Genomic DNA, 23967 nt, shown 5'->3' with positions numbered 1-23967 from the left:
TCAACACTTGCTTTCCTTTCTTTAAATACTTTTAACAGTCCTTAATATTTGTTTTTCTAGTTCCAGTTAGTTTAATTCTAAACTATTTTTCTCTATAAAGTCACCCTTGGCTAGGTTCTGAAGCTTTCTGTAATCCTTTATTCTGCAATTAAACATAAAAATACAAAGTACTTCAATTTGAAACGATCCTTAACATCCTTAGTTATAGATGTACCAGTCTTCTCCTTTTCAATCCTATACTATTTTTCAATGGAATACACATTTTCTACTGGCATGGTAGTGAAACACATTAAGTGCCAGTGATTGAAAGATCGGGATTCAATTTCCACCACTGTCTGCAAGGACTTCCTCCCCATGACCTCATGATTCCTCCCACTTTCCAAGGACATACAAGTAAGTTGTCGGCATGCTACATTGGTGCTAGAAACGTGGTGACACTTGCAGGCTGCACCCGGATCATCCTCACACTGTGTTGGTCCTTAATGCAAACGATGCATTTCACTGTATGTTTCAATGGACACGTGACAAATTAAGATAATTTTTATCTCGACAAGAATTACGAAATGGCTTTTAAAATGTCTGTGACTGCTGATGCACTATCTTTTATCTAGTTTCCTAGACAACTCTAAGCCGCCTAGGCTCAAGCTGCAGGCTTGCTTGCTGCTACAGTCTAGGAGAGGAGACGCCAGAGGCGGAGTAGCGAGGCACCCATGCTCGGTTGGGGGCTGCATCTCCTGTTGGTGTTGCTCTCTGGCGTTCGATCGGTAAAATAACAGGCTGGATTGCAGTGGTTGAGCTCTGCCCAGAACGGCGCCATCAATCTGCAGGACATGTCGCTCAGGGACTTGGGCTATTTATGTGTTTTTTGCGTGACTTTTTTGCTTGCTATTTTGATCATGTGCTGCGCATATTTTGCACCTTGGGCCCCAGAGGAATGCTGTTTCGTCTGGCTGTATTCATGCATGGTTGAATAATTAAACTTGAATTTGATTTGATTCTTTTGTAATTGTCTTTAATTAAATTGAAGTCACTAGTTTCAGGCAAGCCATGCACTGACAGCATGCTAAATTATACAGATACATATTAGAGTTCAAAAACTACCATTTACAGGACAGTTTTGAGCTATCAGCAAAATTGATGCACAAGCTTTTAGACTAACCAAATGCACTGTGCAACAACAATGCAGCCATCTGGTAAACAATCTGAAATACTTCCAATGTCCAAGTTGTGCAAAGTGCAGGTCAATCCAATGTGAGACAAGACTAGGCAATAATTAGCCAGTCAACCTGATCACAATGGCAGTACTGAAGAACTTCTTCACTAATATCCTATTCCTTAACAATGTCCAATTTTACATCATCGTAGTGTGGCTGGTAGAGTTGCTGCCTGATGTAATGAGGTTCCTTCTTGACTTCCGGTTCTGTGCATTAAGTTTTATGGCAAGGGTCTCCTGCATGTGCTATTTTTCTGCCCCTTGCTAGGGTTAAATGGCTAATCACTATAAAATGCCCCAAGGGCATAGGAAATTGATAAAATTCAAGGAGGAAAGCTGATAGAATATGGGGAAAACAGGTTACATGGAAATTATCATGAGCCACCTCAGAGTCAAGGACCAAAATGGCTAAGTCAAATGGAAACATATGGAAAATTGCAACTAATCAGAACCATTGGACTCAGACCTTTTCAGCACCATGGACAAAATAGCCTAACTTCAGATAACAGAAGTAACTTTTCGGAACCAAAGTAGCATTTGACCAAGTGTGACATGAAGGAGGCCTAATAAAATTAAGGTCAGTGGGCTGGAGTCATATCTACTACAAAGAGCTATGTTAGTTGGACTCTAATGCTAACCCAAGAATCAATGTACAAACTCAAGAAATTTCTGGAACTGTTTCCAACTCCATGACATGATCTTTTCTTTATAATACCAGAATTAGGGATGTTGATTACTGATTGCAGATTAGTATATTCAATTTGCAATTCAAAATAGTGAAGGTGGCTGATTGAATAGAACACTAATGCATAATTACTTCCTCCAAGATCATAACCACATTTTCATTATGTACAATGACTGCCACTACAGTAGAAACATTCTGGAGATCCCTTTTTAAGGAAGAAATAGTAAGACATCTGGATAGAAGTGGTTCCAGATGTCTTACTATTTAGATAGAAGCATGGACTCATGAAGGGAAGGTCCTGCTTGACAATCTTACTGGAGCTCTTCAAGGATATAAGTGCAGTGGATGTTGTAAACTTGGATTTCCAGAAGGTATTCAATAAGGTGCAGCATGAAAGACTTATGGATAAGGATACATGGATTTGGGGGCAATATATTAGCATGGATAGAGGATTGGTTAATCAATAGAAGGCAGAGAGCTGGGAAAAATGTATGTTTCTCTGGTCAGCAGTTAGTAGTGAGCAGAGTGCTGTAGGAGCCTGTGCTGGGCCACAACTGTTCATGTTATATATCATGATTTGGAAAAACAGAACCACAGTGTATCTGTTTGCAGAGGAGAGTAAATTGAGTGAAAAAGCAAATTGTGTAGGGAATGCAGAGAGTCTGTGCAGAAAGGTACAAATAGGTTAAATGAGTGGGCAAGGGCTTGGCAGTGTTGGTAACTGATTTCATCCACTTTGGAAGGAAAAATAAAAGATTAGATTATTATTTAAATGCTATAAGTTTGCAGCATGCTGTTGCCTCAGAGGGACCTGGAAGTCTTTATACATGAATCGCAAAAGGTTGGTTTGCTGGTGCAACTTTTTATCAAGAAGGCAAATGGAATGTTGGCGTTCATTGGTCAAGGGATTGAACTTCAGAACAGGGAGGTTATGCTTCAGTGGTATAGGGTGTTGCTGAAGCCACACCTGGGGTTCCGTGTGCCCTTCCAGTCCCCTTGCTCAAGGAAATATATATTGGCTTTAGAGGTGGTGCAGAAGAGGTTCACCAGGTTGATGAAGTTGTAGCCTATGAGGAGAGATTGAGTTGGCTTAGATATTCTCACTGGAATTCAGAAGAATGGGAGGGGATCTTATAGAAACATATAAAATTACTGTTAAAACAGAGGCAGGGAAGTTGTTTCCCCAGTGCCAAGTGAGAGTAGAACTAAGGAATGCAGCCTCAAGATTTGGGGGAGTATACTTGGAAGGAGAGGAGGATAAACTACTTTTCCCAGATAGCAGTGAATGTGTGGGATTCTCTTCCTAGGACAGCAGTAGAGGTTACTTCATTAAATAGACTTAATACTATTAGATAGATTTTTGCATAGCAGGGGAATTAAGGACTATGGAGAAATGCAGGTAGGTAGAACTGAGTCAGTGGGCAGGTCAGCCGTGATCGTAATAAATGTTGAAGTAGGCTCCACGGGCCACAAAGTCTACTCCTGCTCCCATTTCTTATGTCAATCAGATATAACCCAGTCAACATACAATGGCCAAATTGAACCAATCCAAGCCTATGCCTTGCAGTCATTACCTGCACAATCCTGACAGTTACATTAAGTTTTTTGGCAAGAGTACCTCTTTACCAATTTGGTTCACCCAATCTACATGTAGATTGAAGTCACCCATTATAACTGCTGTTCCTTTATTGCACACACTTCTAATTTCCTGTTTAATACCATCTCCGACCTCACTACTACTGTTAGGTGGCCTGTACACAACTCCCACCAGCGTCTTCTGCCCCTTAGTGTTACGCAGCTCTACCCATATCGATTCCACATCTTCCCGGCTTATGTCCTTCCTTTCTATTGCGTTAATCTCTTCTTTAACCAGCAACGCCACCCCACCTCCCCTTCCTTCATGTCTATCCCTCCTGAATATTGAATATCCCTGAACGTTGAGCTCCCATTCCTTGTCACCCTGGAGCCACGTCTCTGTGATCCCAACTATATCATAATCATTAATAACAATCTGCACTTTCAATTCATCCACCTTATTACGAATGCTCCTTGCATTGACACACAAAGCCTTCAGGCGCTCTTTTACAACTCTCTTAGCCCTTATACAAATATGTTGAAAAGTGGCCCTTTTTAATGCTTGCCCTGGATTTGTCCGCCTGCCACTTTTACTTTTCTCCTTAGTACTTTTTGCTTCTACCCTCACTTTACACCCCTCTGTCTCTCTGCACTGGTTCCCATCCCTCTGTTGTGAACTAACCTCCTCACGCCTAGCCTCTTTAATTTGATTCCCACCCCCCAACCATTCTAGTTTAAAGTCACCTCAGTAGCCCCCGCTAATCTCCCTGCCAGGATATTGGTCCCCCTAGGATTCAAGAGTAACCCGTCCTTTTTGTACAGGTCACGCCTGCGCCAAAAGAGGTCCCAATGATCCAAAAACTTGAATCCCTGCCCCCTGCTCCAATCCCTCAGCCACGCATTTATCCTCCACCTCATCGCATTCCTACTCTCACTGTCGTGTGGCACAGGCAGTAATCCCGAGATTACTACCTTTGTGGTCCTTTTTCTCAACTCCCTTCCTAGCTCCCTATATTCCCCTTTCAGGACCTCATTCCTTTTCCTACCTATGTCATTGGTACCTATATGTACCACGACCTCTGGCTCCTCACCCTCCCACTTCAGGATATCTTGGACACGATCAGAAATATCCCGGACCCTGGCACCAGGGAGGCAAACTACCATCCGGGTCTCTGGACTGCGTCCACAGAATCACCTATCTGACCCCCTTACTATTGAGTCCCCTATCACAACTGCCCTCCTCTTCCTTGCCCTACCCTTCTGAGCTACAGGGCCAGACTCTGTGCCGGAGGCACGGACACTGTCGCTTCCACCGGGTAAGCTGTCCCCCCCAACAGTACTCAAACAGGAGTACCTATTGTTAAGGGGCACAGCCACCAGGGTACTCCCTATTACCTGACTCTTTCCCTTCCCCCTCCTAACCGTGACCCACTTGTCTGCCTCCCGTGGCCCCGGCGTGACCACCTGCCTGCAACTCCTCTCCATCACCTCCTCACTCTCCCTGACCAGACGAAGGTCATCGAGCTGCAGCTCCAGTTCCGTAACACGGTCCCTTAGGAGCTGCATCTCGATGCACTTGGCGCAGATGTAGACGTCCGGGAGGCTTGGAGACTCCAGGGCCTCCCACATCCGACACCGAGATCAGCAAACTGCCCTCACACTCATACTGCGTAACACTAACGGGCAGAAGACGCTGGTGGGAGTTGTGTACAGGCCACCTAACAGTAGTAGTGAGGTCGGAGATGGTATTAAACAGGAAATTAGAAATGTGTGCAATAAAGGAACAGCAGTTATAATGGGTGACTTCAATCTACATGTAGATTGGGTGAACCAAATTGGTAAAGGTGCTGAGGAAGAGGATTTCTTGGAATGTATGCGGGATAGTGTTTTGAACCAACATGTCGAGGAACCAACTAGAGAGCAGGCTATTCTGGACTGGGTTTTGAGCAATGAGGAAGGGTTAATTAGCGATCTTATCGTGAGAGGCCCCTTGGGTAAGAGTGACCATAATATGGTGGAATTCATCATTAAGATGGAGAGTGACATAGTTAATTCAGAAACAAAGGTTCTGAACTTAAAGAGGGGTAACTTTGAAGGTATGAGACGTGAATTAGCTAAGATAGACTGGCAAATGACACTTAAAGGACTGACGGTGGATATGCAATGGCAAGCATTTAAAGGTTGCATGGATGAACTACAACAATTGTTCATCCCAGTTTGGCAAAAGAATACATCAAGGAAGGTAGTGCACCCATGGCTGACAAGAGAAATTAGGGATAGTATCAATTCCAAAGAAGAAGCATACAAATTAGCCAGAGGAAGTGGCTCACCTGAGGACTGGGCGAAATTCAGAGTTCAGCAGAGGAGGACAAAGGGCTTAATTAGGAAGGGGAAAAAAGATTATGAGAGAAAACTGGCAGGGAACATAAAAACGGACTGTAAAAGCTTTTATAGCTGTGTAAAAAGGAAAAGACTGGTAAAGACAAATGTAGGTCCCCTGTAGACAGAAACAGGTGAACTGATTATGGGGAGCAAGGACATGGCAGACCAATTGAATAATTACTTTGGTTCTGTCTTCACTAAGGAGGACATAAATAATCTTCCAGAAATAGTAGGGGACAGAGGGTCCAGTGAGATGGAGGAACTGAGCGAAATACATGTGAGTAGGGAAGTGGTGTTAGGCAAATTGAAGGGATTGAAGGCAGATAAATCCCCAGGGCCAGATGGTCTGCATCCTAGAGTGCTTAAGGAAGTAGCCCAAGAAATAGTGGATGCATTATTGATAATTTTTCAAAACTCGTTAGATTCTGGACTAGTTCCTGAGGATTGGAGGGTGGCTAATGTAACTCCACTTTTTAAAAAAGGGAGAGAGAAACCGGGGAATTATAGATCGGTTAGCCTAACGTCGGTGGTGGGGAAACTGCTGGAGTCAGTTATCAAGGATGTGATAACAGCACATTTGGAAAGCGGTGAAATGATCCGACAAAGTCAGCATGGATTTGTGAAAGGAAAATCATGTCTGACGAATCTCATAGAATTTTTTGAGGATGTAACTAGTAGAGTGGATAGGGGAGAACCAGTGGATGTGGTATATTTGGATCTTCAAAAGGCTTTTGACAAGGTCCCACATAGGAGATTAGTGTGCAAACTTAAAGCATACGGTATTGGGGGTAAGGTATTGGTGTGGGTGGAAAATTGGTTAGCAGACAGGAAGCAAAGAGTGGGAATAAACGGGACCTTTTCAGAATGGCAGGCGGTGACTACTGGGGTACCGCAAGGCTCAGTGCTGGGACGCCAGTTGTTTACAATATATATTAATGACTTGGATGAGGGAATTAAATGCAGCATCTCCAAGTTTGCGGATGACACGAAGCTGGGTGGCAGTGTTAGCTGTAAGGAGGATGCTAAGAGGATGCAGGGTGACTTGGATAGGTTGGGTGAGTGGGCAAATTCATGGCAGATGCAATTTAATGTGGATAAATGTGAAGTTATCCACTTTGGTGGCAAAAATAGGAAAACAGATTATTATCTGAATGGTGGCCGATTAGGAAAAGGGGAGGTGCAACGAGACCTGGGTGTCATTATACACCAGTCATTGAAAGTGGGCATGCAGGTACAGCAGGCGGTGAAAAAGGCGAATGGTATGCTGGCATTTATAGCGAGAGGATTCGAGTACAGGAGCAGGGAGGTACTACTGCAGTTGTACAAGGCCTTGGTGAGACCACACCTGGAGTATTGTGTGCAGTTTTGGTCCCCTAATCTGAGGAAAGACATCCTTGCCATAGAGGGAGTACAAAGAAGGTTCACCAGATTGATTCCTGGGATGGCAGGACTTTCATATAAAGAAAGACTGGATGAGCTGGGCTTGTACTCGTTGGAATTTAGAAGATTGAGGGGGGATCTGATTGAAACGTATAAGATCCTAAAGGGATTGGACAGGCTAAATGCAAGAAGATTGTTCCCGATGTTGGGGAAGTCCAGAACGAGGGGCCACAGTCTGAGGATAGAGGGGAAGCCTTTTAGGACCGAGATTAGGAAAAACTTCTTCACACAGAGAGTGGTGAATCTGTGGAATTCTCTGCCACAGGAAACAGTTGAGGCCAGTTCATTGGCTATATTTAAGAGGGAGTTAGATATGGCCCTTGTGGCTATGGGGGTCAGGGGGTATGGAGGGAAGGCTGGGGCGGGGTTCTGAGTTGGATGATCAGCCATGATCATAATAAATGGCGGTGCAGGCTCGAAGGGCCGAATGGCCTACTCCTGCACCTATTTTCTATGTTTCTATGTTTTTAATGCACTGACAGTGTTGTTGCTGCACTCGTTCCTCAGAAGAAAAGACACCAAAAAAATGTGACACTTGGGATCTCGACAGCTCATTCTTACAAGGCCTTTTCAGTTTCCAAATATTATGGTAGTGGATCAGTTATTGTTCTCCCTCTCTGCGTCTTGTGGCGCATCCATTGCCATTTCCTTAGCACTCATTCTTTTTAAAAACGAGGCCGAGTTGCTAGCTCGACACTCATCCCAGCACAGATGGAAAGCATACAAGGATTCGAACCTGGGCAAGGAGTCGGTTAGCGTAAACCCCAGGAGCACTCACCCCGAATTCTGGTGTGGATGCCACTACACCACTGACTTGACAGTGGATTATTAGCATAACGCTATTACAATGCCAGTGACCTGCAATCAATTCCACTGTAAGGAGCGTGTACATTCTCCCCATGACCATGTGGGCTTCCTCTGGGTGCTCCAGTTATCTTGCATATTCCCAAGACATAGAAGTTAGTGGGTTAATTAGTTACATGGGTATAATTGGCTGTGGGTGGGTTAATTAGTTACATGGGTATAATCGGCTGTGGGTGGTGCAGGCTTGTTGGGCCAGAAGAGCGGGTTCCCATGCTAAATCTCTGCATAAATCATCAGAAACAGTAAATGATTAAAAATCTTGACACTTCGGTGAACATACAGAAAATTAGTAACTTAGGTGGCCAGAAGTTCAAAAAAAAACCTTCACTAGAATTTCCTTGAACAGGTGAGAGTAAACTGTCCTTGGCAAAGGTTAGATGATCAATCAGTACAATATCAAAGTAAAGAACTAAAACAATAGCATGGCAAACTATTTACTTAGAAATATAGGTAATTTTCAACAATATTGGAAAACTGAGATTTGCAGGAAAGAACTGATAAAATATTTAATAACAAATATAATGTGAATATGACCTGCTCAACATCTGTTTTTGTAACATCTGTTCTTGGTAGCTTCCAACCCGAAGCATGAACATCGATTTCTCCTTCCGGTAATGCCCCCTTCACTTTCTGTTCTCCATTCTGGCCTCTCTTCTTCTACTCACTTGCCTATCACCTTGCCCTGGAGCCCCTCCTCCTTCCCTTTCTCCCATAGTCCACTCTCCTATCAAGATCCCTTCTTCTCCAGTCCCTTGCCTTTTCTACCGATCAACTCCCATCCAAGTGCTTCAACCCCACCCCCACCCACCTGCCACCTTCTAGTTTGTCCTCCTCCACCCCCCACTCCACCCCCTTCCCTCAAAACCTTTTCATTCTGGCATTTTCCTCCTTCCTTTCCAAACCTGAAGGGTCTCGGTCCAAAACGTCAACAGTTTATTCATTTTCGTAGATCCCGCCTGACCTGCTGAGTTTCTCCAGTATTTTGTGTTGCTCCGTGCAGCTCTGTAAACTGCACTTTCAGTGTAGTTGTCACAGAAAACACACGACAGATTGCTATTTTTGCTTCTCTCACTATTTTTACTTCTTTTCAATCCTGCTGTTCCAATATTGTTTACTCTTTTTCAAAACCCTACAACTTCCACAGCCATCCTAAACTTGGAAACAACTGCACAACTTGGCGATCTACTTCATACTCCCTGCAATTTGTCATTCATATAATCCCTCTTCCTTTTTGACATCCAACCAAGTTGCAAACTGATTATCAACAAGCTCTGCCCCATATCTGCATCTCTCCTGCCTTCCCATTTCCAGACAAGTTTAAACCAAATTGAGAAAATAACACTGCCCCTTTGATGTACAAAAATATATTTATTATCTCCATGACAAAAACTAGTTTGCTCTCTCCACGACAAAAACTAGTTTAAAATCATGACTTTTATGATTAAAAGTTTTTCAATTTTTATTCAGGAATTAATCTACTTCATATGATCTATTTAAACATGAAGGCTAATTGGGTTGGTGATCCTTTAAATATTATTACACAAATGATTCAAAAGATATACTATATAGGGGGTGATTTCTGCAATCTGGTATTAGAGACTCAGCCATTTAAATAATAACATCTACAGATTTAATCTATAAGTAACTTGTAGAACAGTAGTCTTTTTCTATTGAGAAATGCTGAGGATAGCAAATCCAACAGTGATCGAATCGGGCAAATCTGCCAGTATGAAATTTTCTCATTAGCTAGCAAGTTTCAATTAATCAACATCAATTTAAAAGGACTATTTCATTAAAATGTCATGCAAACTAATCACAGTGAATAGATACCCGTAACTTTTGAGTTCCAGGAGGGAAAAGACTTAGATATTGGCAGAGGTTCAACTGCAAATGTGCAAAACTCTATTGTTAATATAACAAGCTTTCGGCAACTTTTACTGACTGCTATAGGACTGACTTACAGTCAATTCATTATAGTCAACTACCTTATCACTCTGCCGTTTCTAGACATACAACTACCATCCAAATATAAAAGACTGAAAATAAATCAGGCACACTTTAGTCAACTTTTCCTGGTTAAGAACAGCTCTGGTTTCACCCAGGCATTCAGAGGTAACTGTCTTTTGGCTTAATTCCAATGACCTCTTGAATGCTTAGTCAGCAAATCACATTTTTTTTTTGCTGAATAAAATGACTGCCTGTTCATTAGTGGAATGTTATGTCTATTATGTTGGCCTTCTTCATTAAAATGTTTGTACTAAAATAATTGGTGCATATTGTAGAATGCTGATCCTATTCTGTGCAGACTGTAATTCTGAGGAAAGGCATATTCTTTGTAAATAATGTAAATGCCAAGTTCAATGTGTGTCTGATACTATTCATCTATGACCATACAGTACATTCACATGATAAACAGAGGCTCAAGGATGAGAAATTTAAACATTTCAAGAAATTCCCTTTTCTCCGTCCCTTCAGTTTTTCCACTGGCTCAACTTAGTCCGTTAATCCGTTCTGTTATTTAGTATCTCATTAAGGTCTTATGCCATTTAAAAATAAACTAGCATAACATACCCTTTCCATACAGGTTCCCTGATCAACTACAGAAATGTTCAGTAACTCTTGTTAATTATAGACTACAAGTTCCAGAAGTCACTCCATTCCCCTGTCCTGCTCTATTATTCCCTAGGTTTTTCCCCCTCCTATAATGACTTGCACAGTTTTCCTATTTAAAGTTCCTCAATCAAAAGAGATTTGGCAGATTAACAAGTCAGGGCAAATGCATTTTTCTACCTCTTTTTTGAAATCCTGTATATGAAACCAAATGGCTCCAGGGATTTGCCACTATTCCATTCCATTACTTTATTTCCCATATTTCCTTATGGCACATTTCCTCTAGGACAGTGGCTGGTGTAAATGTCCTACAATTTCAAGGACCCAAACTTGATGCCAATTTTGGGACGGGGAAGGGTACGGAGGAAAGGCAAGGCAAGAGAGGAAAATGAGACTGCTGGGAATCTGACAGTCATTATAGGCTCAATTAATTGAATGGTCCATGTGCTGTTGGGAACATGCTGAGTCATTTCAGCATGTTTCCATTCCCAGTTTCTTAGTAACCTGTCCTAGCATATTGCCCATTATCACCCCAATCACCTACACTTGGGGGGAGGGAAGAAAGAGGATGGAATGATAATATACAGTAACCAACCCTTAACAATCTGCATGACTTTTAGAAGAGGAAGATTACTTCCATTTGAGATTAAACTTCTCAAGAACATTTTATTATAGATTTGATACACAATGAAGGTACTGGTCTGACATTTATAAAGAAACAATAACACCCAAACCGCCCAGAGGACCACAACCTTGTCATGGTTTGAGGCTTGCCACCCTCAACGACCCAAAGAGCCATGTTGACTGGAGTCAGGGCTTTATGCTTTGGGTTTTGGTCTGGTCACCCATGTCAAACAGGTCAAATGGTGAAGGTCAGATGAAAAGTGTTCCACCGGAGTTCAGCCCAGGATCAACGATCCTGACTGGTGAAAACAAAACTGCTATAGAAACAGCAATGAAGAACTTCTACATCTGTGTGCGAGGGTATTCCCGAGTCTCCACCAGGACCTTGCAGGACTGACAATAGTGAAAACCAAGCTACTGATATGATGAACACTGCTTGAGTGTTGCCCTAAACACCAGTGGCATAGTGGACAGCAGTAGTAATAACAGCACCCAGAGTTAATCTTAAATTTCTTCCAAAATATGAAAGCAGCCATGTGTGGAATATGCCGTCAGAAATCTTAAGAGCAAATCTTAAATTCAGAACCTGAACCAAAAAGTATATTTTATGTCAAAGATGTCACACTGATCTGCACTTTGAATTGTCTTTGACCAGAACCCAGCAAAGAAGCTTTGTTTGGAATGTTGATCAAGGCCCTAGGCACAAATAGCTTGCTATGTCACCCATAAAAATGAACGCAAATAGCTGTTTTTGCTTTCCTTTATACTTCTTATTCAAAAAGTTTACTTCAATTTTAGTTGCCTTTAAAGTATTTCTGAATGTCAATAAACAATTAAAACCAAAGCTTCTCAAAATGAAACCCCACCCTTCTTTCAGAGACCGTCAGTGCATTCTGGGGAACTCCTTCTGTAGTGAATGTCTCATGTTCAAAAGCATTACAAATTAAACAATTTTAAGTGCTCAAAAAGTAACAACGAAACCAATTAAAATGAACACAAAAATTGATAATTTAAATAGCCATTCCCCTTTCGCCTACATGCAAATAAATGGAACTGAGTTTAGTGCCCGGTACATGCGCAATGGGCGCATTTCCTAGCGTAACTACGAGTTTGCATGAAGTCAAGACCCGTCAGCAGCTCTGAGCCACATGAAAAGTCGGAACATTCACGTTCGTCTCGCTCGTACGACGTCCATTAAAGTTCACAGAGACAATTGTTAACACTACCCCTTGAAACGACCTGTTTTATAAATGGAAGATTCGGGTTACAAGTTACAGAATCATCGCCACCCTATGCATATTGCATTTTTAAGCTCCCGCCTACCCGAAACATTTCCCAGGCAACATGGAAAAGACTGCAACTGGCGCAGTGGGCTCGCTCACTAGATCGTGTCGATATAGAATAAGCCGCATAGACTGACACCCTATTTAAATAAATCATACTGTTTTTTTCCCCCAAACTCAAAGTTACAGTATTCTCGTTGCATGGGCAAGGAACAGCAGGTGCATTCCTTCCTTCCAAGACGCCCTGCCCTTTCTTGCAACATTGCACATCATAGACTTCGTGACTTAAGATCCACGAATCTTTGCCAAAGCACTCCTCACCGTGTCTCTTCTCTCGAAAAACTCCAAGCAAAAAGAACCAATCTCTGTAGCAGTAAACACCAATTCCGCATATATTAAAGCAAAAAAAAAGCGTTCCCTTTTGGCAGCTGTAACTAGAAGGCGCAGGAACAGTGCAATTCTTGCTGGGCGTGCCCAGCAGGAAGAATTCAATTTACGAAGGAAATCAGCGCCGTAGGGAAGGGGAAGCGGGCAGTGTTTGGGAACGGCACGGGGGAGGGGAGACGGCCGCCGCGTTTGTTTTCCTTTTACCTGCGGCGAAGTGCAACGGGGTGGATTTGCGACCCGCCGTGTCTCTGGCGTTGACGTTGTCCGCCTTCAGCAGCTTCTTCACCCGGGCCACGTCCCCGTTGCGGCAGCCCTCGAACAGCTCCCTGGCTGGGTCTGGATGTGCAGACGCGGGCACTGGAGAGTGCTCGCCCGCACTCGAGCCTGCCGCCCCAGGACACCGTCGAGACGCCATCGGCGACAGCACAAGTCGGTATTTTGCGGCGCGACGAGGCGTCGCGTCCGGCCCCCCGTAGCGAGACGAGACGGGTCGAGCCCGAGCCCGTGCCCGTGCGCGCGCCCCACGCCCCAGCCTCCGAACAAAGCCTGCCAGCCCCGAGCACCACGTGACCCGGGCGCGTGAACGCGCGTGCGCCGGACCAGCTGCTGTCCAACGTGGGTTTACACACCGAGCTGTCCAACGTGGGTTTACACACCGAGCTGTCCTCGGTTCGACGGTGCAAAGCAAACCCGAGCGTATTTCCGCTCGGTGGCCCTATTTATTAAGAAGCATTGTGTGCACGTAGAATATTTGGGAGTGTTTTATTAAAACACGGCAAATCATTACGTAGTGCATTTAGGTAGTATAAGGTAAAAAATACGCCGTGCACGCAGACAATAGGGTGCAAGGTTTTACGAAGTAGATTATGAGGTCAATTCATTTTACCAATCAGGGAACCATTCGATAGTGTTATAGCAGCGGGTTACAAGCTGTCCCTGACCCTTTTTTGTGCTTTCAGACTTATGCCTGCTGGAAGAGAGGAGAAGTGAAAATGTCTGGAATAGGTGGGGACTTGGATTATGCTGGCAACCTTACTGAGGCTGCGAGAAGAGTAGACAGTCCATGGAGGGAAGGCTGGATTCCATGGTGTCCACAACCCCACTGTTTCTTGAGGTCATATGCAGCTTGCCATACTAAGCTGTGATGGATCCAGATAGAATGCTTTCTGTGGTGCATCTGTAAAAATTGGTAGGGGTAGACAGACACATGCCAAATTTCTTCAGCTTCCTGAGGAATTAGAGGTGTTGATGAACTTTCTTGGCTGGGGTGTCAGCATAGTTGGACAAGGACAAGCAGCTGGTGATCTTCACTCCTAGGAACTTGAAGCTCTCAACCCTCCGAAGTCAATGGACAACTCTTTTGTTGATATTGAGGGAAAGATTGTGGTCATAAAACCATGTTACCAATTTCGCTATCTCCTTTGCATACTCTGACTCGTCATTATTTGAGTTACAGCACACTACGGTGAAGTCATCTTCTCGTGAAGTAGAATGAGCATTAATTACAAACCATACTGCATTCGAAGACTCAACATAAGGCAGAAATCAAGAATATTTTAAGAGCCTTGTTATTTTTAGATATACAGTAAGTTGCTACCAACACATACTGTACATAAAACCTACAGATTTCAGAACAGCTGCATGCCTGGATAGTGATAAGAAGGAAGGTGTACAATTCATTAAAGTTTTAAATGAATGACTGTCCATCTATTCACATGAAAGGTTAATGGTTTCTGACATGGCAAATACTCTCTGACTAATAATAATTTTGAAAATGTTCTGTTTTACTTCAGATTTCCCGATGCAGTGTTTTGCATTTTGAAGCAAAAGGATTATTAAACATAATTGGGGCACATGGTGTGGATGTAGTATACTAGAATTATTAATGGACAGAAATAGAGAGTAGGAATGAACAGATTATTTTCAGGATGCCAGCTAATGGGAGCTGCAGGTAGAGCCCCAAACATTCACAGTTTATATGAATATTTCAAACAGGAACAGTACAACACAGGAACATGCCCTTCAAACCACAATGTTGTGCTGAGCTACTTAACCCAATAACACCTAACTAAACTAATCCCTTCTGTCTGCACATGGTCCGTATCCCTCCATTGTCTGCATATTCATTGGACGGGGGAAATTAGTTACAATATATTCAGTTTTGCTAATGTTACAATGTTAAGTGGCTGACAAGAATAAGTGATTATGGCTGAACTGCAGAGAGAGACACCGAAGCAGATCAACAGTCCACTTGACTTTTAATGGAAACTGTACAGAAATAAAAGGAAAACAACAAACAGTAGGCCAACAGGGCCATTAATTAGAACTTTCAAACTAAACCTAGCACTGATACAGCAGTAGTAGTTTAATACTAAACAAACACTGCTCTTGAACAGCAAGAGTCTGAATGGTAGTCTTCTTCCCCTGGAAGCAAGACGAGGGAGTGTTGACATTGGTGTGCTTTTGGTCAAGTCTTGACAAGACTGGAACAAGGGAGCTAAATGCCACCACAGTGAAACAGTAAGTGGCTGGAACGTGCATACTCATGAGTGTGATTGCCAAAGCTTGCCTGCAAGGCAGTGCAGACCCCAGGGTCTGTGGTTTTGCCAGTAGCCATGTAGAGTGCAGAGTGGGTTCAGGGACACAAGTTAGTGAATGGAATACATTTTGGAAAAAAGGTAAGATCATCCACTTAAATGGAAAAAATATAAGGATGTATAGTGAGATTTGAAAATAATGTGTAAGTCTAGTGGTGTTGGGACCGCTTCTTTTAATATTGTATGTTGATGATTTGGATGATGGATTTGCTGGCTTTATGGCTAAGTTTGTGGACATAATGATGATAGATGGAGGAGCAGGTAGTCTTGAGGAAGCATAGGGGCTACAGACAGATTTGGAGAATTGGCAAAGAAGTGGCAGATGGAATACAGTATAGGGAAGTGTATGGTCATGCACTTTGGTAAAAGGAATAAAAGCATAGACTATTTTCTAAATGGGGAGAAAATTCAAAAATCGAAGGTGCAGAGGGACTCGAGAGTCCTCATGCAGGATTCCCTAGGGGTTAACTTGCAGGTTGAGTAGGCATTGAGGTAGGCAAATGCAATGTTAGCATTCGTTTTGAGAGGACTAGAATATAAAAACAAGGTTATAATGCTAAGGCTTTATAAGGAACTGATGAGGCCTCACCTGGAGTATTGTGAGCAGTTTTGGGCTCCTTATCTGAGAAAGGATGTGCTGACATTGGAGAGGGTTCAAAGGAGGTTCACGAAAACGATTCTGGGTATGAAAGGCTTATCATATGAGGAGCGTTTGATGGCGCTGGGCCTGTACTCACTGAATTTAGAATAATGAGTGGGGATCTCATTGAAATCTATTGAATGTCGAAAGGCCTAGATAGAGTGGATGTGGAGAGGATGCTGTCTACAGTGGGGGAGTCGAGGACCTCAGAATAGAGGGACATCCATTTAGAATGGAGATGAAGAGAAACTTCTTTAGCTAGAGGATGGTGAATCCATGGAATTCCTTGCCACAAGCAGGTGTGGAGGCCAGGTCTTTGGGTGTATTTAAGGAGGAGGTTGATAGATTTTTGAAAACTCTGGACATGAAAGGTTATGGGGAGACGGCCTGACGCCGGTTGAGAGGGATTAGCCATGATCAGATGGTGGAGCAGACTCAATGGGCCGAATTGCCTAATTCTTCTCCTATGTTTTATGGTCTAACCTGGATGTGTTTGTACATCGTTGGCTGAACATTTACACACAGTTGTAAAAAGCATTTTGGAAGCCAAATGTTGGCATTTACTGAAAGAGGATTTTAGCAAAAAACATAGAGGATGAACTTCTCCACTTATCTAGGGCTCTGGTAAGACCACATCTGGAATATTGTGTTTGAATCTTGTTTCCCTACTTAATGAAGAATACACTTGCAATAAATGGAGTGTGATGAAGGTACACTATGTTGATCTTTGGGATGTGAGTTTTATATTGTTTGAGGAGAATCATAAATAACAACATTGAGATACAACACAGAAACAGGCCCTACAGCTCACTGATTCAGCCACCAGTTTACAATAATTCAACATTAATCCCATTTTGTTTTATTCTCCCCAGATTCCCTTCCAGACCCTACTACTCACCTACACACAAGTGGCAATTTACAGGGGGCAATTAAACTACCAGTTCACGTGTCTTTGGGATGTGGGAGGGAATTGGAGCACCCAGAGGAAACCCATGTAATTCAGTGATAATATGCAAATTCTGCCTAGCTGCACCCAGAGCTCTGGATTGTACTTGGGCGTTGTGAGGCAGCAGTTCATCGAACTGCTCCACTGTGCTGCCCCAGATTAATCATAACTCTCTACACTTTTAAAGAATGAGAGGTATTCTCACTGAAGCATAAACATTCACTATAACTCTAGTATTACAGGCTTGTGCTCCTGAATTACCCAAGTCTCCAGTCAAGATCTTTCAAGACTGGCTCAATTCCCCTGACAATGTGGTAAACTGATCAACCTTGTACTGTCTATAAAAAGCAGGACTAAGTCATCAGCACAAATACCACCCCCTCCCCAATTTACCTAATCAGAATCACCAGCATAGATGGATTTAATTGACTGTGCATTCAAAAGGCTTCTTCCCATCAAAAACCTGCAAACAAATGCCCCATTTTAGGTTTTGCCAGGACCCCATAGTTCTAGACCTCATTGCAGCCTTAGTGTAAATATGGACAAAAAAACTGAAATCCAGAGGAAAAGAAAATGATATCACGGTAGAATTTGAATGTGTCAAGGAGAAGTGAAGTTAATGGGAAAAACACTTCTAAAGTTACAAAATGGATTTGACATGTGCTATGGATTAAGGATTTATGCAAATTCCCTGAATATGTAGGATCTCTTACCTACACATGAGCTGTACATCAAGGATGAGATAGTGTACAGTCATATGGAGCTATGGGTTCTAAATGAGCTAAAACACGTCTTGGTTACAATCAATATTTCCTAGATCATTCAAGCTTGAATGACTTGGCTCGTGGAAAAGTTATCAAATTTTCCCTTTGAATTTGACCAATTCTGTAAGGCATCTGTCAACAGGATTTATAGATATGTCCATCTTCCACCCCTCCCTTGGGGATCCCCTATGTAGCAGTACTGCCTCTGACCCGCTATCCTGTAGCTCCAGCTCATGCAGCATGCCCAGGAGAACCACATGTGAGATACATTGACCTCCTGACCTAATAACTATTGGGTATATGTTTGTAGTCTTTTGCTACTGTAGCCCATCCACTTCAAGATTCAACATGCTGTGCTTTCAGAGATGCTCTTCTGCACACCATCATTGTAACGTGTGGTCATTTGAGATGCTGTCGTCTTCCTGTCAGCTTGAATCATTCTCCTCTGACCTCCCTCATTAACAATGTGGGCAGAGCTAAAATGATGCCCGAGGGTGACTTCTCCCAGTTTATCAGTAAACCAGTTACATTCTTCCTATTCTAATGTCTCTATTTTCATTTGCAGGGTGGCCGGGATCCTATTAGGATTTTTGATCTACAGCAACACTCAAGAACAGCGATTCTGCATGACGGCGCATTTCTGTTCTTGGAGCTCCCCAATTAGCCGCGATTTGGTATGTCCAAGTTCGGCCTGAAGTCGGGCGAATTTTGGGCCTGCGTGGCCCTGTGGACACAAATTCTTACCGGTGTCATGTACTGAAGTGCAGTGGGAGCCGGAACATCGAAGACAGCAAGGGTGGCTGTCGGAGTGCTCTGCATTCAGTGATCGATTTGCCGATTCTCGAGTTGGGGAACTCAAAATTTAAAAAAAAGCAATGCTTCAGACTGACTGTAACATTGAAATAACAACTGCTATCTCCCCTCTCACTGTAGAAGGAGCAATATCTGACTCTCCCTTGTTGGTGAGAGAGAGAGAGAGAGAGAGAGCCTATGGGATGTCGACATGTTGGAGTGAACAGTTAGTTTTTGATGGACTGTAGACTATGGTCTCTCTTTGGGGGGCTTTGCTGTTGTTTGCATGGTGGGTGGAGGGTATGCTAATGTTTTATGATAGAATAATTTGGGGAAGGGGAGGGGGATGGTTGATAGTGCTTGTGCGTGAGAGGGTCAGGGTGCTTCGGGGTTCTTATTTAATGTCATTCATTCTTTGGGGATTTCTTCTGTTTCGAGGATGACTGTGGAGAGTAAGGATTTCAGGTTGCATATTGTATACATTCTTTGATATTAAATGGAACTATTGAACTATTGAACAAAGCAGTTTCTCCCACAGAACTGCTGCTTACTTGATGCTTTTTTTGGTTTTTTTTTCCATCATTCTTGGTAAGCCCTATAGGGTGTTGTGCATGAAAATTCCAGGAGATCAGTATTTTCTGAGATACTCAGACCACCCTGTCTAGCACCAACAATCATTTCACAGTCCGTGGAGATACATTTAATGGCCACTTTATTAGGTGCCTCCAATCTCAGTCAAGACCAATGTCAAATAAGGCTCCTTCATTTCTTCAGTTTTCTTGTCTTTCTTGCCATATTGTTCCACATCACTTCCAACAAGTTTCCCATAAATTAGAGCTAATCTTCAAATTTAATGGGAAAACCGTTCATTCTGTAAAAAAATACATTCCAAAACCAAGATTACTTGAACCTTAGAAGTCAAACTGCAGTATTCAGCCAGCATTTGCATTTTCTCACATTCAGAAGCTGTTCCCAGACATTGTTAACATAGTCATTGAAGCACGTGAGAGGATGGATCTCACACTCAGCACCCACAACGCCAAAGTGCTTTACCAAACTGTCTCTGCTGCACCACACTGCCCTTCAGCAATAAAGGTTCACAATGAGGTTTTGAAAATCATGACCCGTTGCCCAAAGAGAGTTTCAGAGCACAGAAACAAGTCCTTTTCCCAATGTATCCATGCCAAGCAAGATGCCAACTTGGCTAGTCCAATTTGCCCATATTTGTCCTGTATCCCTCTAAATCAAGGTTTCCATGGACCCCTTGATTAATGGTAGGGGTCTGTGGCATTAAAAAGGTTGAGAGCTCCTGCTCTGAATCTTTCCTATCCCTGTCTCCATCCCTCAATGAAGGTAGGTGTTGTGTATTTAATATTTTAGTAATATTTGAGTAATCTCGTATATATATTGTTTGATTAATCATTCTTGTTTGTTTAAGTAATTAATTGTGGGTTATATGCAAAATACGTTAATTGCACTTGTCATCAAGTGACTATCCTAGACTGCTTGTCTTAAAGGAAACTCGAAGTATAGACACACATTTCGAACTCCCTGTATTTTGCTTTGAATTAATTTAATGTTTTGTAGTTACAAAACATAACATTGGTGATGAAGAATTTTTAAAATAAACCTGAGACAGCTATTGACCTGCTAAAATGGAGCAAAATATTTAAACTAAAAAAAACAATGCTAGGAATGGTCAAGTCTAAAAGAAACAGCCCAGCATGTTGAGAGACGGTGTTCGGAAAGGAAGAGACGATGGAGTTTTTAAAAAAATGCCATAAACGGAAGAATTTGTGGGTTCATAAAAAGTGAATACTGTACCAGGTGATAATAATCATTAAAAAGAAATCAGAAATGGCTGGTTACATCAGAAAGATTGACATGTTTGATTACACAATGGATAATTGGCTCATAGATACTGAGCTAATGGAACAGTATTTTGAAGCAACTGAAATAACCAATGAGAAGTGAGTGTCAATTTTGCTAAGTGCATTAGAGTTAATGGTATACAGTTCGCTTCAAAGTCTGACTGCCCCAACCAAGCCATCAGAAATGTGTTTTGCCACGATTGCAACAGTAATGCAGAAATACTTGGAGCCAAATTCATTGGTAATTACAGAATGCTTTACGTTTAGTAAGTGGAATCGAAAAGAAAGGGAGTCCATTGCAGCATATGTGGCTGAATTGAAGAGATTGTCTGAGCATTGTCAGTTCAGTAATGGGCTTAATGATACACCGCACGATCATTTAGTTTGTGAAATCTTAATAAGAAAGTATTAAAAATGGCTCCTAACCGTAGCATAGCTTACATTGAAAAGAGCAGTGGAAATCGCTGTTTCAATGGAAACCGCAGACAGATACGCATCTGAGTTGCAGTCAGGAATGAAAGTGAGTATGAATAAAATTGCAGCGGCTAAACAGAAACCAGCCTGGCAAAACAAATAGTGCTATCATTGCGGCAGGGGTTCACATATGCCATATAAAAGCAGATTTAAGGACAAAACTTGCAGCAAGTGCAACAAAGTAGGACACGTACAAAGAACATGTCACCAGACAAAAATAAATGGACTGCACAGGGAAGAGAAAGCACTAGGAAGTCAAGTTGCAGTTTCAGAAAGAACACTAATATGCATGCTGTTGATGAAAAGTCTGATAATGATGAGAGTGACACAGGAGTGGGTAGCCTTGAGATTTACAACGTAAACACTAAAAAGAGACAAGCAATACGGCCTACACAAGAAGAAAAAATACAAATTAATTAAACTGGAATTGGGCACTGGATCGGCTGTTTCAGTCATTCCACAAAATGAGGTTGAATGGCATTTCAAAGATACTAAACTGAAGCCTGCAAATATTCATCTAAGAACCTACACTGGAGAAAAGTTAACTTCTGTTAGAAGAACATTCATGACAGGGAAATACACAACCAACAAGCCATATTGAGCTTATATGCGGTAAAACAAACAGAAGAAACAGCATTGCGTGGGTGTGATTGGCTGAAACAACTGCAACTTGACTAGAGATTCATCCACAATTTGCAAACCACATCCTCTACAGTAAAATCAACTGAAAGTGAAGTAAGAAAGGTTCTGGATGATGCCATAACTGTCTCCATGCCAAACACCATGAATTGTTGCCCAACAGAAGATAAACAGGTGTTGATGCCAATCTCTGTGCCTCTGGTTGGAAAGCATATTGGACCAAAGAAGGACCATGCTGCTCAGAGGAATCGTGAAAGAAACGAAAGCAGTGGTCCGCCTACAACAGTTTTTGTGGGCGACATATCTGAGAAAGCTTCTAATATGTTAATCAGGCAGTTACTTTCAAAATGTGGCTTGATTTTAAGCTGGAAGAGAGTTTAAGGAGCTTAAGGAAAGTTGCACACATTCAGCTTTTGTGAGTATAAGGAACCAAAATCTACTCTGCAAGCATTAAGCTTATTGCATGAACTTCAAGTGGAAGACCTCAAGCTGCTTGTAAATGTAGATGCAAAGACCCAAGCCCAGCTGGATGAATGGTAGGCCAAAAAGAAAGGAGTCAATGGAGATACAAAAACAGAGGATTCATCAGAAGATGTTGTGATGAGGAAACCAAGAGGAGAGATCAGATCATAAAGGGAGCAATAGAAGAATTAATAAAAAAATACTCCAATGAACTAAATGCACCTTCCAAAGATCAAGAAGCACAAACTAGAAGAAGGAAAAGGAAGAAGGTGGCTACGGCTGTCAGAACCACTTCCTGCAGTCTCAGATTCAACTCCTGCAATCACCTCAGAGGAGGCCTCAGAACCTGAGATTGTTTTCACAACCACAATTTCATCTGCCAAGCAGATTGATCCCTCTTGTCAGGAAAGATGTCATCCCATAACAGAAAGAAACCCTCGACAGTGATTAAATCTTTAATCCTGAATGGGACAATTTAAAATTTGCTATGCTGTGGATGTCTGTATATAGTGATAGCATTATTTAATATACTGTGTATATAGCTGAAGTGCATTCTCTTTTCAGTTGGAGTTTATAGCTAAGCATGGAGGAGTTCTGTATTTCATATTTTAATAATATTTGAGTAATCTTGTACATGTATTGTTTGATTAAGCATTTTTGTTCATTTAAATAATTGGTTGTTGTTCGTCCATTGTCGTCGTTGATGAAGACCTTGACACCATTATGATGATGATGGTGTCGAGACTAGCGCATGATTTGGATTTAAGTGAGGGAGAGTTGCGCAGCATCAGCCTCACTCTCTCTTCCCAATTCCCATCTAGATCCAATGGCAAGACAAGAGTTGAGACGACTGGAGATGGGACTAGGCGCAGTGGATGACCAGGATGTCTTCTGTGTCTTGTCTTGCTCTACACGTTAAATAATTAATTAAGGGTTATATGTAAAATATGTTGTGTCATCACACTACCCATGAATAGTGCATACCTCTCTTAAAGTAAACTTGAAGTACAGACCCACATTTCTGATTCCCAGTGTTTTGCTTTAAATTACTTTAGTGTTTTGAAGTTACAAAACATAACAGTAGATATCAATGAAGGTCACCATTGTTGTTATGCACTAGCAGAGCCTTTGGTCAATTGAGGAAAAGGGTATTTCAAATTAACTCCTGGATCCAACTCAAAACTCATGGCTAACTTGGCAGTGGTGATCCCTCCCTACTTGTATGTTTCAGAGACCCGCATCACCTGTATTAGACACCTCAAGACACTGGAAGTACATCATCAAAACCCTCTCTGCCGAATTCTTTGGAACCAGTGGGACTTTCCTTCGCTAAAAAACTTGAGCTATTTTTTATCTGCCAAAACTTCAGCTGAGATTAGCACAATAAACGATGTCCTTGCAGTGCACATCTTACGTGCTAAAGTCATGTCAAATTTTGCAAACTGCATAATTTGTACATAATAACGGTGTTTCTGGGGTTCACACATAAAATATTGAAGTTCCGTCATGCAGCTCTCAAACACATTGCCAGCAATTCAATTTCTGGGGATTTTTATTGCTACTCTAATTGCTTCCAATGGAGGAAGTTCCCATGTTATGAATTGTGCTCTATAAACAAATATAGAAACAGTAGAAATTGATGCCACATCAACAATTCCCAAAAGAGAGCAAGGGGACAGCAGTAGGTATAGAAACCATGTTCTGCGGATGTGCTCCAAA

The 23967-nt window shown here is 42.2% G+C and overlaps 1 protein-coding gene and 1 long non-coding RNA gene across 7 annotated transcripts in view; one reads left to right on the top strand and one right to left on the bottom strand.

The window, feature by feature from the left end:
* The window catches only part of LOC134358961 (poly [ADP-ribose] polymerase tankyrase-2), a 75517-nt gene extending 61837 nt beyond the window's left edge, over window positions 1–13680 (bottom strand). For 2 of the 6 annotated variants that reach the window (XM_063071680.1, XM_063071683.1), the window contains exon 1: window positions 13268–13675. In XM_063071680.1, the coding sequence (XP_062927750.1) occupies window positions 13268–13478 (211 nt within the window). In that variant the 5' untranslated portion in view covers window positions 13479–13675. Of the gene's footprint in view, window positions 1–13267 lie in introns of all 6 variants that reach the window. The other 4 variants (XM_063071686.1, XM_063071681.1, XM_063071682.1 and 1 more) reach the window with 4 other exon arrangements.
* Window positions 13361–19137, top strand: LOC134358962 (uncharacterized). The gene is made up of 3 exons (XR_010020987.1): window positions 13361–13492; window positions 14023–14648; window positions 18576–19137. It is a non-coding gene; the product is annotated as an uncharacterized LOC134358962 (long non-coding RNA).
* The last annotated feature ends 4830 nt before the right edge of the window (window positions 19138–23967 follow it).

This window comes from Mobula hypostoma, chromosome 19, assembly GCF_963921235.1.
Source record: "Mobula hypostoma chromosome 19, sMobHyp1.1, whole genome shotgun sequence".
NCBI classification, from domain to species: domain Eukaryota; kingdom Metazoa; phylum Chordata; class Chondrichthyes; order Myliobatiformes; family Myliobatidae; genus Mobula; species Mobula hypostoma.
This window is presented reverse-complemented; position numbering and strand designations above follow the sequence as displayed.